General features: G+C 45.7%; 1 protein-coding gene across 1 annotated transcript; it reads right to left on the bottom strand.

The window, feature by feature from the left end:
* Positions 1 to 894: 894 nt before the first annotated feature.
* LOC116179182 (chymotrypsin-2-like) lies at positions 895 to 1,786 on the bottom strand. Its single transcript, XM_031498897.1, has 3 exons — positions 1,722 to 1,786; positions 1,513 to 1,669; positions 895 to 1,464 (listed from the first exon to the last, which is right to left on the bottom strand). Exons 1-3 carry the CDS (start codon positions 1,759 to 1,761, stop codon positions 909 to 911), a joined length of 753 nt encoding a protein of 250 aa, XP_031354757.1. The 5' UTR covers positions 1,762 to 1,786; the 3' UTR covers positions 895 to 908.
* Positions 1,787 to 14,750: the final 12,964 nt, after the last annotated feature.

Below are 14,750 nucleotides of genomic sequence, written 5' to 3'. Positions count from 1 at the left end.
TGGACTCACGCAGTTCAGGGCCTTCTTAACAGGCCCCCTTGGCAATTCTGAGTCTTCTAAGCTTCTAAAACTGAATAGAAACCAGATTAGGAAGATCAGGGGCACTGGATGGCCAACTGTCACCTGCATAACATTTAGTTTGTGGAGGAGCCCACGTGCAGGTCCTGTGGCGAGACAGATGAGACTATACCGATCATGTGGTCTGTCACTGTGACGCTTTGATCAGCTCCTTGGCGACAAGGTTCCAATTTCCAAGAGTCTTCCCGAAGTCCATAGAATTTTTTCCTTTCTTTAAAAGGTGTTTTTTAGAGACTTGAAGCTTTAAGAGCGCTCAAAAACATAAAAAAATCTTCAAGCTTTTAAACACTATTATTATTATCGTCCAACCTATCAAATAGATTTTTTGAATTCTCAGTTTTTGAATGTTCTCTCTGGTTCTTCAAGTTGTTCAGATTTTTCTGTTTCTTCCGCTTCTAAGAACCTTCCCGACTCTTTATATCCTTGAGATTCTCCAGATTCTTTTCGTGCCATTTCAGTTTTTAAGGGGAAGGGGAAGTTTGATTTAGAGTTCTTCATTAAAACCGCTTGACGTGATGTTAGTGGATTCTTGTTTTGTTAATTTGAAGAATATGAAGATCTTCAAGAATAACTTTCGGATTTTTGTTTGTTGTGTGGAGCGTTCAAAGGGCTTGGGAGTCCTTATGCAAAACTTGAAAAAAATACACTTTTGGACTTAAAGTCCACGATTTTGTGAGTAAGGAGCTCATCTTCTTTGGGGATGTACATGTTTTTTATGGGTTTATAAGAATGTTCGTTAATTTATTTTCATTTATTAAAATAGTAATGGACACTAGATTAAAATTAATTATAAATTTGAATTAATTGCCTTAAACTTTTTATCGGGCACCTCACAAGCCAGTATTTCGAAGAATCCATGGCCTTGCGTCAGTAATTGACGAGTAAACATCGGGTTGGCCACCGCGGGCGCACGACTGATCCAACGATAAGACACCGTAAAGTTTCCTAGACCCGAAACTTCCACCTCGGCTAACCAGTGGACTGCCGACGTCACCGACGCATGCACCTCTAAACGACTTGGCTAACGTGCACAGATAGGATTTGGTGAGTTTTTGACGGAGAATCGTGCCGCACTGGGCGATGTCAATTGACCTCGTTACAATCATAGTGAGATTGCTCGACGGGTTTTTGAACGGATACGATGTTGCGCCGTGACCAACCAGCACCAGGGTCTTTCCGGTGGAGATAATGTCCGACGCCAGAAGTATCGAGGAAACGTTCTGGTTGAAAACGATGTTTCTGGTTAGCCGGACCAGGGCCGTATCATTGGCCTTGGTTATGCGGTTAAAGTAGGGGTGGATGTCAATTCGGTCGACCGCGTAACTAGCGCCGATTCGGTTCAAGGAATCGGTTCCAACTGCCACAAAGAGACTCCTGCGGTCAAGGCTAAACCGACATTTATTAACCGTGGAGCTCCCAAAGATGAGCACTTACCCATAGACGCACTGAGCCGCCGTTATCACCCACTGTTTGCCAATGATCGACGCACCACAACTGTACTTGTTGGGGTACATGCGAATTGAAGCGTAAAAGGGAAAGTTGCTGATCTTGGTATTCGTCCCTCCTATGATCGACTCCACGTTCGCCAAACCTGCAAACCAAGAGAGCGGTCAAGTCTGTGAAAGCGAAATGGAAATTAATACTCAAAGCAAAAACGACGGCACCAAGCAAATAGGATCTCATTGTTTCTTCCGTATAGATTGGACTGACTATGGAGAGATCTCACGCCCCTTCCAATAAATACCATTTTTTGAGGTTAATCTAATCTTAGAACAAACTGGTGTTTTGCATTCTGTAATAATTTTAGGTTTTCATTTGATAAGGGATAAGGTATTATCAGTCATTGATATTTACAACATACGAGGATATTTTGAAACAAAAAGACAATAGTCTAGGAGACATAGAGTTTACGCAATTGAGGGATCAGTCACCGGTATAGGTACATCAGTTTTTTTCCCGTTATATTGTATATACTTGTTCTGCATTCCTTGTAAAGGATTTAACGGGTTTTGCTTCAGTACCACCTACCCCCTACCCCAAGAATATAAACATTCGAAAAATCGAAGCGATTAGAAAAGATCGCAAAGATCTTGGAAAATCGAAAGAACTCAAAGAAACACATACAAAAAATTCCAACTTAAGAATTCGAGAATCTAAGAGATTGGCAAGTTTGAAGAATTTTTGAAGAAATGTTGAAGAATTGGAAAAACATCAATGCTGTGAGCGATAAGTCCATTTTACAATAAATTGAAGAAACTAAGAAATTTCAAAAATGTGAAGCCCGGAAGGAGTGTGAAGGCTTCGCAGACCCAAAGAGAAACATTAAAAGAAGAAATAAAACAACTCAAGGATGGGGAAATTGGAAGAATTTGAGGTAACCTTAGAATCAGAAATGTCCGAAAGGTCTTGTGGAATCGGAGGGAATTTGCAGAAATCGAAGAATGGTAAGAATCTGAACCCCGCGCGGAGGAGGCAAACGTCGGGCGCGTCCCCCGGTGGCGGAAAGGGGGACACAGACACCTGAATGATCGTGCTTCGGTGTAGGTAATGATGGTTTTAAGTGACTCGTTGGGGTCAAGACTGAGGACCAACCTCCCAAGGCAAGTTGTTAGCGACCGTTCCGAGGACTGCGTGGAACTGGGGGTGCGATGTCGAGAATAGTGCCCGGGTGACCACCGAGCTGCCAGCCAAGCCGCATTTCCGCACTACTCGGGGGCATTGTATGGCCGACTATTCAAACAAACCCTTTTCGAGCTCCCCGTTACAAGGGACCAACCAGCCGGGCCCTCAAAAGGGGTCCTACAAAGAGGGGACGGCTCTACCGCAGGACCCTATTCAAGGTTCTGGCGGTGGGACAGCTACTATTCGCAATAACACTGGCGCACAGTAGGCCGTGACCAGGAAGCGCCAAAGTCAAAGCCCAAGGCTATGTCTGGGTCGACATCAGGGAACAAGCGTCTCCGATCGGAGGGAAGCACTCCAGGGTCTGGCTTAGAGGAGCCCGAGAAGAAGCCTAGAGGTTCTGAAGCACCCAAAGTTGCAGGCCCACCGCGAACCAATGGGCAAGTCGCTGGGGAGGGGCTGACACGTGGAGGTGGACATTACTGAGCCTCAGTCAAGGTGCATGATGGCTCCGCCGGAATCAGTAGGGAGCCATTGTGGCCGAATGCGCGAACCAGTGGACCTTGCACTAGTTGCAGAGGACAGTTCCTCTTATTAGGCTCTGGAATGGCGCATCGTCGTGTTCCCGGATGACACGGCCACCATCTTGAAGGGCCCCCAGAGTCAAAATCCTGTTTTCAGGACGAGTCTATAGAGGACGTTCTTCCGCAGGCAGTAGCGTGGTAGGGTCCTCCTCATTTAGTGTCGATTACGCATCCTATCGGGCACTCCACCGGCAGAATATTCAGGCACACGCGGGGGTCTCTCTTGTGACGGAAGCGAGTGCTCCGGCTGCGCCAGGTAAGGGAGAGATCTCCACCGGAGCAGGAGGACCCAGTGCCGTTGTGACAGAGAGGGTTCCGCCCCTCACTGTCAATCTCGAAGAGGCGTCGGGATTGTTACCGACACCCTCTGAGATCGAGAAAGATTGGCGAGTTCTTGACTCGTGTGGCGGTTCTTGGTTCCGACCAGCGGTCGGAATCGTCGGTATCGCTAGGGGAGGGGGGAACGTTGTACAATCAGTGATGGACAAGGTAACCTTCTTACAGAGCAATTCGCAGCACAGTAAGGGGGTGACCTGTTTATGTAAAGCAGACGTTTGCTTCAGTTTACAGGGGCCGGGTAAGAGGTCGAGTCTTATCCCCTATCTCCCGTACGATTCAGAAGAGACTCCACCAACCAAGGAGCTGGCCGAGTTGATAGAGAACTGTCGAAATAGTAGGCTCCCTTTTGTGGTTGGCTGTGATGCAAAAACACACCAGCGCGGATACGACCTGGGGGGGACGGGACACCTTCTGAAGTACTTGCAGACAACTGATTTGAATGTTTTAAATCAGTGAGCAGCTTCGACACAGCGCGGGGGCAGGCGGTTATTGATCTGACGTTGGGCTCCTTTTTAATAACTCACATGATCTCGAATTGGGGAGTGTCACTGACCGGGACTGCTAAATGGCGAAACTGTCAGAGCGGTTGGTTGTACCACCTTTCTGCGCTCAGAAAGCAGGGCAGGTGGAAGAGGCGGCCGCATTAGTAAGGGATGCGATAACAGCCTCGTGTGAGGACATATGTAAACTACGAACCCTTCGAGGAACGAAGAGAACACCAAGGACCATATTCACTGCGAGGATCATACAGGACCTTCTGAGGTAACATGAAGGGTCTTCTTGCAGTTCAAACACTTCGCAAGATCCTTTTGTAAAAGCCGGCGCAAACAGTGGGGGCACTGAAGCTTCCATGCGGCAGATAGACATCTATCGCGGGTGAGGTTTTCACATGAAATACGCTTTCTAGGCTCTGGGAACTACGTAACTTCGGACCCACCAAGAGCAGCTACCCGGGTCGGTGTAAGACCGATGGACTGGGAAGTCTCTGCCTAGGTGGTTACCGAGGGAATAGGCGGTCAACACGATCAGCCCATTTAAGATCGCAGAACCGAACGGGACATTTCCGGCTCTTCTGCAGAAGGGCCTGGAGCCGGTGCTCTTACGTTTGTTGCACCTCTTTAGAGCCTCTCTAGCTTTAGAGTACATCTCTAAAAACTGGGAAAAGGTAAGAGTTGTGTATCTACCTCAGGATTACAGGCCTATCAGCCTTACATCATTTCTTGAAGGCTTGAACTCTATTGGCTTTACACTGTCGTGATAAGGACTGCAATACTGTATGGCGTACAGGAAGGAGATAGAAAGTCTTCAGAGACTCGCCTGTCTGGGAGAAACTGGAGCCTTGAAAACCACGCCAACTTTGGCCATGGAGGAACTTCTGGAACTAGAGGTTTTACACTTAGCTGTGGAGGCAGAGGTTGGGAAGGCTTCCATAGGGCTGAAGGATTGGGACGAGTGGAAGGATCGAGGCAGCCTTGGGCACGTGCGAATCTCGGAGGAAACCCTCAGATCTGATCCTCTCCTCGCAAGAATGAACGTGATCTGGGCTGTCTTACTAAGACCAGTATTAAAGACTGGCCAGGCTCAGTGACAACAAGCAAGTGGACCAGGGCCTTTTTTAACAGAGACTCTGGGCAAATATGAGACTTTTAAGCTTCTAAAACTGAATAGAAATCAGATTAGGAAGATCACTGATGTCCTTACGGGGCACTGGATAGTCAACTATCACCTGCATAACATTGGGCTTGTGGAGGAGTCCACGTGCAGCTTCTGTGGCGAGGCAAAAGAAAGCTCCTTGGCGACAGCTATATCAAACCGGGGAGGGCAAAGCAACTTAGGTTCTTTATTGAGAGGTACGGGCTCTGAACCTAGCTAGGAAAGAAAGGGAATAGGCACAATGGGCCTTTGGTGTGCCTAAGCGCTGCCCGGTCGGCCCCCCTGTGAATAGATAGATAGATGGAGGGATCTGAACCATGTAAAAATCTAAAGAAGAGAGTTATTTCCAAGTCTTCCAGAAGTCCATAGATTTTTTCCTTTCTTTAACAGCTTTTAATGGTCTTAAATGGTTTTGAGAGACTTTAAGAGCTTCAAGAGCGCCCAAAAAACCTTTAAAAATTATTATTATTATTATCGTTTGAGTTATTAAAACTTTTCGAGTGTCCAAAAGACTTTTAGAACCTTTAAAGCAAGGACTTTTAGAACCGTTAAAGCATTTAGTGTTAAAGAAAGTCTTAGGAGTCGAACCTCTCGTTATTTGAAGAGTTTTCATAGGTGCCTAGTAATTGTTGTACGAGCCATTGAGCGTTTTTATACATCTATAACAAGCTCCGGGTTTTTATAAGTTGCGAAATTTAATACCCCTTAGGAATCCTTACAAAACTTTATAGAGCTTTAGTTAGAGCCCAAGGTTTTGATGCGAAAGTAAGCAACTGACGGGTTTTTTTAAAATTCTTTAAAACTTGCGAGGTTTTTAAATTTGAAAATCCTTCGCACCTTCTTCCCCGTTTCGTGTGCTCTAGAGCTCTTTGGACCGACCTAAAGTTCCGGAGCGAGATTTATAAAACCCCCCTAGTGCTGTACAACGGACTCTGAGAAAGGTCTAGAGGGTTTTAAAAGTATCGGACGAGAAGTACTTTTCAGTGCAACAAAAGGTTCTATAAACCCTTTTCGGATATCTCCGTGCCCTTCATAGGGTTTTTATGTGCCATTTTAGGGAGCTGTCGGCTCGTTTAACATTGGAAAAGATTGAAAACGAAACTGGGAAAGCTCTAGAAAGCTGCAGAAGACGATTCTGTATTACGATATTAGGGTGTACACTGTACAGGGTCCACGCGTACCTAGGTCTCAAATTCGGGCTCTTTGTACTACCTCCCGGACTAGAGTCGTCCGACCCCTCAATGTCACTCAAACCATTCCACACGTTGGGAGGGGAGGCAGCCGTGGGAGTTGTTCGCATCGCGTCCGTGCAAACAAGGCACGCAAATCTTTGCACATGGTTGTGGAGAGCCTGGTTCTAGGCCACCAGAGAATTGCTGCATAGCAGAGTATAGGTCTTATCACGGCAGTGCACGGCCACAAGACAGCCTTCGGAGATGGTCCACAACGTCTCCCAATTGCTCGGCGACTCTGCCAGAAAGCCCTATTGACTTTCTTCGGCTTTGAGCTGGACATGTTTGCTCCAATTCAGTTTTCTTGTCAGCTTATGGAGTCTCTTGAAAACTGATGGCAATACCTGAAAACGGTTCTTTGTGCTCAGAATTACGGCTCTAATAAAGACCTTAATGGTTTAATCTGCAAGGGTTCCAGGGTGTCCGAAGTTGTGAAAGTCCATTTGTAAAACCGCAAAAAGCAAGGTCGTATGTGAGTCTCGTGCAATCTAATCGCAAAACAAATTCATTTCGTTGTTTCGTGAGGACCGTACTTCCCCAAGGTTTTTTTTATTCGATAAGGTTTCGGGAACAAACACTCATCATTTGTTTATTTTGGCAATTGTACAAAGGTAGCTTCAAACAAATATATTGTGACATCCTGAGTTGGCGAATCAGGAGAATTTCTTTTGTGGTCAAGCGTCAACAAATTTGTGCCCTTTGAAGAGTCTGAAGAGACTGAAAAGTTAATATTCTTCAAAAACTTTCACTTCCTTAGAAATTTTGCGTTTTTAATTCTTCCTCCAAACTTTCCACTTTATCCAAATTCTCCCAATTAATTTCTCTGAATTTTCCCAATTCTTCCCTTTGTATTCCTTAATGCTCCAGAATCTTCCTCAGGTTTTTCCTACCACTTAGTTGTTTAGCCCGTTCAAGTATTTCGTTTGCTATCGGTTAGCAAAATTATTTGAATTTCTTTGGTCATTCTTTTCTGTTTCCTCGTCTCGCCCTTTCATACTGTCCGAAATTTTCAGCGTCAGATCCTGCACATTCTTCAGATATTTCCCAACTCTTCAGATCACGCAGGTTGCTTAGATTTGTCGCATGTGACGTTTCGGTGTCTTTCGGTGGTGAAGTATCTATGGGCGAACTCCATTTCGTCGGCCCTTATTTCTACTTCGTCTTCGCATATTCTGTCCTAATATTTTTCGGCCCTATCGACACTTCTATTTGACTCTGTTATTCCGTGATTGCTTTCGTTCTCCACCTGAAACAAAGACTGTTCGATCTGAATGATACGAACCTCCTGCTTTCTAATCCGCATCTCTGAACGATCCCCGTCACTTTTTAAAGCAATTTAATAGATGGCTCCATCTATTGTTGGAATTTAGCAATGCAATTTTATCACTTTCTTTTTTTCGTAAACCGTAGCCAATTACACGTCGCTGTAGCGTAAGTTAGAACGTATGGAATTTTAATTGCCATCATCTATATTTATTAATCTCTGGCGATTGGATTCATAATTTGGGGATTCCAGAGTACATCGTTTGGAAGGGATTTCGCCTATATAACTCCTATAGAGAGGATTCCAATTGCCTTCTTCCTTCTTATCGTATGTCCCGCCATTTGCATTTCGCGAAATTGAAGCGTACCTTTCTTTAGGTTCGGTCGAGTCTATAACTTTTGATTGAGAAGTCTGATCGAAAAAGTACGAATTGATTTGGATTCTACGCACCCAAATTAATAAGAAAAGGTATTTTCCCGAGAAATTTTGGTGTAGTCGATTTTTGGTAAAAAAAGTAAGGTTATACACTGCCTTTTTTTGAGCCCCGAAAAAAAAATTGTCTCAGATCGACCCGGAATAAAATTTTTCACTTAGAATGTGTCCTGTAGAATCCATAATTTCAAACAGTTCCAAGATTGGGCTACTAGTTCAAAAGTTACAGCCCTTTTGAAATTTTTTTTCGAAAATTGGTTTCTAGTCCTATAACTTTTTGATTGAGAGTCTAATCGAAGAAAGTACGAATTGTTTTGGATTCTAACGCTCTCAAATTAATAAAGAAAAAGTGTTTTCCGATCCGATCGGGACTTTTGCTTGGGTTTCACGCGCGAACGAACGTGTTTTGCACGAGCTCCAGCTGTTTATTGTGCTGGGCGGTGAAGTTTTCAATTTCAATATTGTGCGTGGTATCGCTTTATCGGGAAAAATTTGCCATTTTTTTTCGGTGTGGTCGTTATCTTTACCTAAATCGGCCCATTAGGGCAGGAGTTAGGGTGAAAACTGTGATTTTTGTTTTGTCTGCCTTTTTAATAATAACTGATAAGTTAACGTTTGGCGTGCGATAACTACTGAATAGGTGCGTAAAGTTGCGGGCGGGCGTCGTACGCGGTCCGGACCGACGGCGTTTAATAGGGGGTTGCTAAACGGTCAATCGACACCCCATCGAAGGGTGTAATCAACCCTAACCGCCCCCGAAAAGGGGGTGCACCCAAGCAACCCCAAATGGACAAACAAAACAATCTAGAGGGAGCGTCCCAGGACACCCCTCAAAATTTGCTGTTGCAGGTCACCGAGCAACAAACCAAATCTCGTAAGCGCATCTCCGGCGCTGAACAAAAGAGGAGGAAGAAGGCCAGGCTGGCTCAATTAGGTCAACCTGCGCCAACACCATCCTCAAAACCATCTACCTCCCGTGGCTCAACTCGGACCCAGAGGCAGGCTCCTAGAGCTAACTCCGGCCAGGCGGGCAAACGGGTAGGTGAGGAGAAAAAGAGGCAGAGGTCGGATGACTCGACACCAACCCAACCGCCGACAAAGAAGGGCAGATCACAGCCCCAATCAAAGGCTGAAGCACCCCGCATTTGTAGCTACAAGCAAGCTGCCGAGAGACAACTTAAAGTAGCAATTATTGATACCAATAACCACCTGGGTAGGCTAACGGCGGATATGGTCCAAAATCACCTGGCCAAGGCCCTTGACCAGCATTTGTTCACCCTAGAAGGCCCTACACTAGCACCCACGTTCAGGGGGTGGAGGTACTCGGGGGAAATTTTAAGAATTTCATGCGAGAACAACCATTCCCTGGAGTGGTTGAAGGAGGTGGTTGGCAACCTCCCACAATTGTGGGAGGCTGCACACCTAAAGGTAGTGCAGGAAGACTGCCTTCCTAGGCTCCGCAAGGCTGCCATCTGGGTACCAGGGGAACCTGACGACCTGGCGACGGTTAAGCGGCGCTTGGAAGTGCAGAATTCCTGGGCAAAGGTAGGCAGCTGGTGTCTCTTCCACACAGCCGTGAAAGATCAACCTCAAGGGAGGCTGGTAGTTTTCGGCATTGAGGAAGAGGACCAGACTAACCTAATCGCCAAGGGGGGGAAGACTCAGTTATGGGTTTTCCTCTCTGAAAGTGAGGGTTAGTAACCCTGCCGAACCAGTGGTGGGGAGTACGTTAGTACAACCACCAAAACATCACCAACAGGCGCCTCATGAGCAACTGCAAAAACCTACGGAAAAATCACCGCCCAGGCTGCCAAGGCAACCTGTGGTCGATGCGTGCTCCAGTGTCAGCAACTCGCCCGGGCCGATTTCGAACTGGGAGGAGTTCGCGAATATTGAGGCGCTGCTGGAGTCCGATTCCAGTAACGCCGGATAAGTAATAAACACATTGATTACATAGGTACATAAGTATGAAAGAGAATTTTATACAAATAAACCTGCAACACTGTAGAGCGGCCTAGGCAGACGCCTCACTGTAAAGCAGGACATTGCCCTCATTCAAGAACCCTGGGTTGTTAAATCAAGGGTTTCTGGCCTTGGGAGTACAAAAGGAACCGTTTTCTTTGACACACGGCAAGAAAAACCTAGAACATGTATTTATGTCCCTAGCCACTTTAAAGCTCTTCTGCTGCCACACCTGTGTGGACGTGATATCACGACCATACAGTTAAGCTGTGACATATGCAAGGAAAACCTCAAGTAGTAATAGCGTCAGTTTATCTCCCGGGAGATTCTGTCAACCTACCTCCCAGTAACGAGATGGTAGAACTGATAGAACACTGTGAGAAAAACACCTCATTATAGGGCGCGACTCAAACGCTCACCATACTATATGGGGGAGCGCTAACGTCAACCCTAGGGGTAAATCATTACTCGAATATTTGACAAGCACTAATCTAGAGATTCTCAATCAGGGCAGTGAACCTACGTTCCCGAAGCCAGACTGTAATCGATCTCAGTCTGGCATCATCGAGTATCTCGGATCATATAAAGAACTGGCAAGTCACTTCTGAAGCGACTATGTCAGATCACAGACTAATTTCATTTGAAATTGACTGTAAAGGAACCGTTCAAAAGGGCTATCGCAACCCCAAGGTAACGGATATTCCCCTTTACAAACATCTCCTTGGAGAAAAACTTAGAGAGCACCCCTTCGGGGGACGTCTCTCTGATCCTGCCGACATACAGGACGTAGTAGATCTCCTTACCAACTCTATTGTGGAGTCATTTGAACAGGCGTGTCCTCTGAGAACTGCCAAGACTCCCTATAACCATCCTTGGTGGTGCAGGGCGCTCGAAAAGCAGAAAACTCGATTGGGCAAACTGTTTAATAAGGCAAGGAAGAGCAAAGCTGCAGCCGACTGGAGAGCCTACAAGGCAAACCTAAGGCTATACAAGAAGGACATTAGAAGGCGTCAGAGAGGCATGGAGGGATTTCTGTAGCTCTATAGAATCCACCTCCTCGGTATCTCGCCTAAATAAAATCCTTACCAAAGATTCATACCACAACCCAGCTAGCCTCAGAAGAGAGGATGGTTCCTATACGGACAACCTCACAGAGACAGCTGAGGTACTAAGAGACGCTCACTTTCCTGGAGCCACCACCACGCCTTACCCCAACTGGCCTGAGACAATCCCTTTCACTTCCACGGAGAATGACTGGGCGGTTGCCTGTCAGGTGGTGGACGTGGCGAGGGTGACCTGGGCGGTGAAATCGTTCTCAGCATACAAGTCACCCGGTTTGGACGGCATAATAGCGGCTCTCCTGCAATGGGGACTGGATGTTATTGCTACCTACCTAGTGGGAATATATACAGGCTGTATCGCTTTCAGATACATACCTAAACAATGGAGGGAGATAAAAATTGTTTTTATCCCCAAACCTGGAAAAGGTGATTACTCCACACCTAAAGCATATCGTCCAATCAGCTTGATGTCTTTTCTTCTTAAGACACTTGAAAGACTGTGCGATAGATACATAAGGGATACGGCGCTAACACGGTTTCCGCTGCATCCTAACCAACACGCATACTGCCCAGGAAGATCTACGGAATCAGCCCTGCACTGCGTTGTAGGGCAGATTGAGAGATCGCTGCACTATAAAGAGTCCGCACTGGGAGTATTCATAGATATAGAAGGGGCTTTCGACAAAACAACCTTCGATTCAATAGAAATGGCTCTATGTCACCACGGCGTACCGAACGTCATACGAGGCTGGATTGCGCAGCTGCTGAATCTCAGAGCAGTGCACATCAGCGTTGGCGACGAAACACTAAGGTGCACAGTAGTGAGAGGATGCCCCCAAGGTGGGGTGTTATCACCACTTCTGTGGAACTTGACTGTAAACAGGCTCCTCTGTCGCCTTAATGACAGTGGGTACTATACGCTGGGGTATGCGGATGATATATCCATACTTATAACCGGCAAATTTGAGGCTACTTTATGCAGACTGATGCAATCAGCTCTTACAGTAACCGAAGAATGGTGTAGGGAACACTCCTTGTCCATCAACCCGACAAAAACGGAGCTAGTTCTCTTCACAAGAAAAAGAAAGGTAGAGGGTATTCGAGCTCCCCTGCTATTCCAAAAACACCTCCAATTTTCAGAGTCAGTGAAATATCTAGGAATCACACTCGACAAAAAACTGAATTGGAGCAAACATATCCAGCTTAAAGCCGAAAAAGCAAATAGGGCTTTCTGGCAAAGTCGCCGCGCTATTGGCAAACTTTGGGGACCATCCCCGAAGGCTGTCCTGTGGCTGTACACTGCCGTGATTAGACCTATGTTCTGTTATGGAGCAATTGTCTGGTGGCCTAGAACCAGACTCTCCACAACTGTAGCACTCCTTAATCATGTGCAAAGACTAGCGTGCCTTGCCTGCACAGGCGCGATGCGAACGACCCCCACAGCCGTCATGGAGGCCCTCTTGGATCTGCCTCCACTAGATCTCCACGTGAGAGAGCAGGCCATTCTGGCATTCCTGCGTCTGAAAAATAAGGGGTTGTTGAATAGCAGAGGCATTGAGGGGGGCCACTCCCGAATTCTGGGCGAGGCGATCAAGCGTCTGCCTATCCTAGAGGGGAGATCGGACTCACTCACTCCTCAATTCATATTAGGGAAAAACTATCACATCTTCTTTGATGAGAATATGGCATCCCAACCAGATATATTCATCTTCACGGATGGATCTAAGACAATGGAAGGTACAGGCACTGGTATTTACTCCAAAGAACTGAACTTCCATATCACCCAACCACTAGGTAAACTTCCTACTGTATTCCAGTCAGAGTTGGTAGGATTAACGCTTAGTGCAAGAACAGTTCTTATGCATAACATAAAGAACAAAACTATCAGAATCTCAAGTGACAGCAGGGCTGCCTTGCAGTCACTTGGTCACTGTAAAATTACCTCTAGGATGGTTTCCGAATGTCACCACGTACTAGAGCAAGTAGCAAGCAGCAACACCCTTGAGCTCGTATGGGTCAAAGGGCATGCTGGAACGGAAGGTAATGAGAAAGCCGATAAATTAGCCCGACTGGCCTCAAAACAGGCGTTTTATGGTCCAGAGCCGGCTCTTCCACTTACAGTTAAAACTGTAAACAACCTAATAACTCAAGACACCCAAACCCAGCACAGGGCTAGGTGGAACTTGATGTTAGATTGTCGCCATGCGAGAGAAGCCTTCAGAGGACCATCTCGTAGCTTGGCGCGTTTTTGTACAGGGCTATCAAGGAAGAACCTGAGGTTACTCGTGGGCATACTTTCTGGGCACTGTAAACTAAACAAGCACATGCACTGCATGGGTTTGGTGGAATCACCATCTTGTAGAGGATGTTACACAGACGACGAGACGGCATACCACATACTCTGTGAATGTCCCGCTCTAGTCCAACTGAGACGATCCATGTTGGGGGAATCCTGGCCGGACATGGCTACGATTAGAGCCGCCTCCCCTTCCAGCGTCCTAAGGTTCATCTCACGTGTGGGATGGCTTGAGTGATGCTGAGGGGTCGGGCGACCCTAGTCAGGGAGGTAGTACAAAGGGCCCGAATTTGAGGCCTAAGTACGCGTGGACACTGTTCACCCTCCTATCGTAATCCAGAATCCAGAATCCAGATCCGGAAAAAATTTTTCTTATGGAATGTGGCTTGTAGAATCCATAATTTCAAACAGTTCCAAGATTGGGCTACTAGTTCAAAAGTTACAGCCCTTTGAATTTTTTTTCGAAATTGGTTTCAAGTCTATAACTTTTGATTGAGAAGTCTGATCGAAAAAGTACGAATTGATTTGGATTGTACGCACCCAAATTAATAAGAAAAGGTGTCTTCCCGAGAAATTTTGGTGTAGTCAATTTTTGGTAAAAAAGGAAGGTTATACACTGCCTTTTTTTGAGCCCCGAAGAAAAAATTGTCTCAGATCGATCCGGAAAAAAATTTTTCTTATGGAATGTGGCTTGTAGAATCCATAATTTCAAACAGTTCCAAGATTGGGCTACTAGTTCAAAAGTTACAGCCCTTTGAATTTTTTTTCGAAATTGGTTTCTAGTCTATAATTTTTGATTGAGAAGTCTGATTGAAAAAGTACGAATTGTTTTGGATTCTACGCACCCAAATTAATAAGAACAAGTGTTTTCCCGAAAAATTCAGGTGTAGTCGATTTTTGGTAAAAAAGGAAGATTAATACACTGCCTTTTTTTGAGCCCCGAAGAAAAAATTGTCTCAGATCAATCCGGAAAAAAAATTTTCTTATAGAATGTGGCCTGTAAAATCCATAATTTCAAACAGTTCCAAGATTGGGCTACTAGTTCAAAAGTTACAGCCCTTTGAATTTTCTTTCGAAATTGGTTTCTAGTCCCATAACTTTTGATTGAGAAGTCCGATCGAAAAAGTACGAATTGTTTTAGATTCTACGCACCAAAATTAATAAGAAAAAGTGTTTTCCCGAGAAATTTTGGTGCAGTCAATTTTTGGTAAAAAAGGAAGGTTATAC

This window comes from Photinus pyralis, unplaced genomic scaffold, assembly GCF_008802855.1.
Source record: "Photinus pyralis isolate 1611_PpyrPB1 unplaced genomic scaffold, Ppyr1.3 Ppyr1.4_LG8, whole genome shotgun sequence".
Lineage (NCBI taxonomy): Eukaryota > Metazoa > Arthropoda > Insecta > Coleoptera > Lampyridae > Photinus > Photinus pyralis.
Note: the sequence above shows the minus strand (reverse complement) of the source record. Positions and strands in the feature narration are given on the sequence as shown.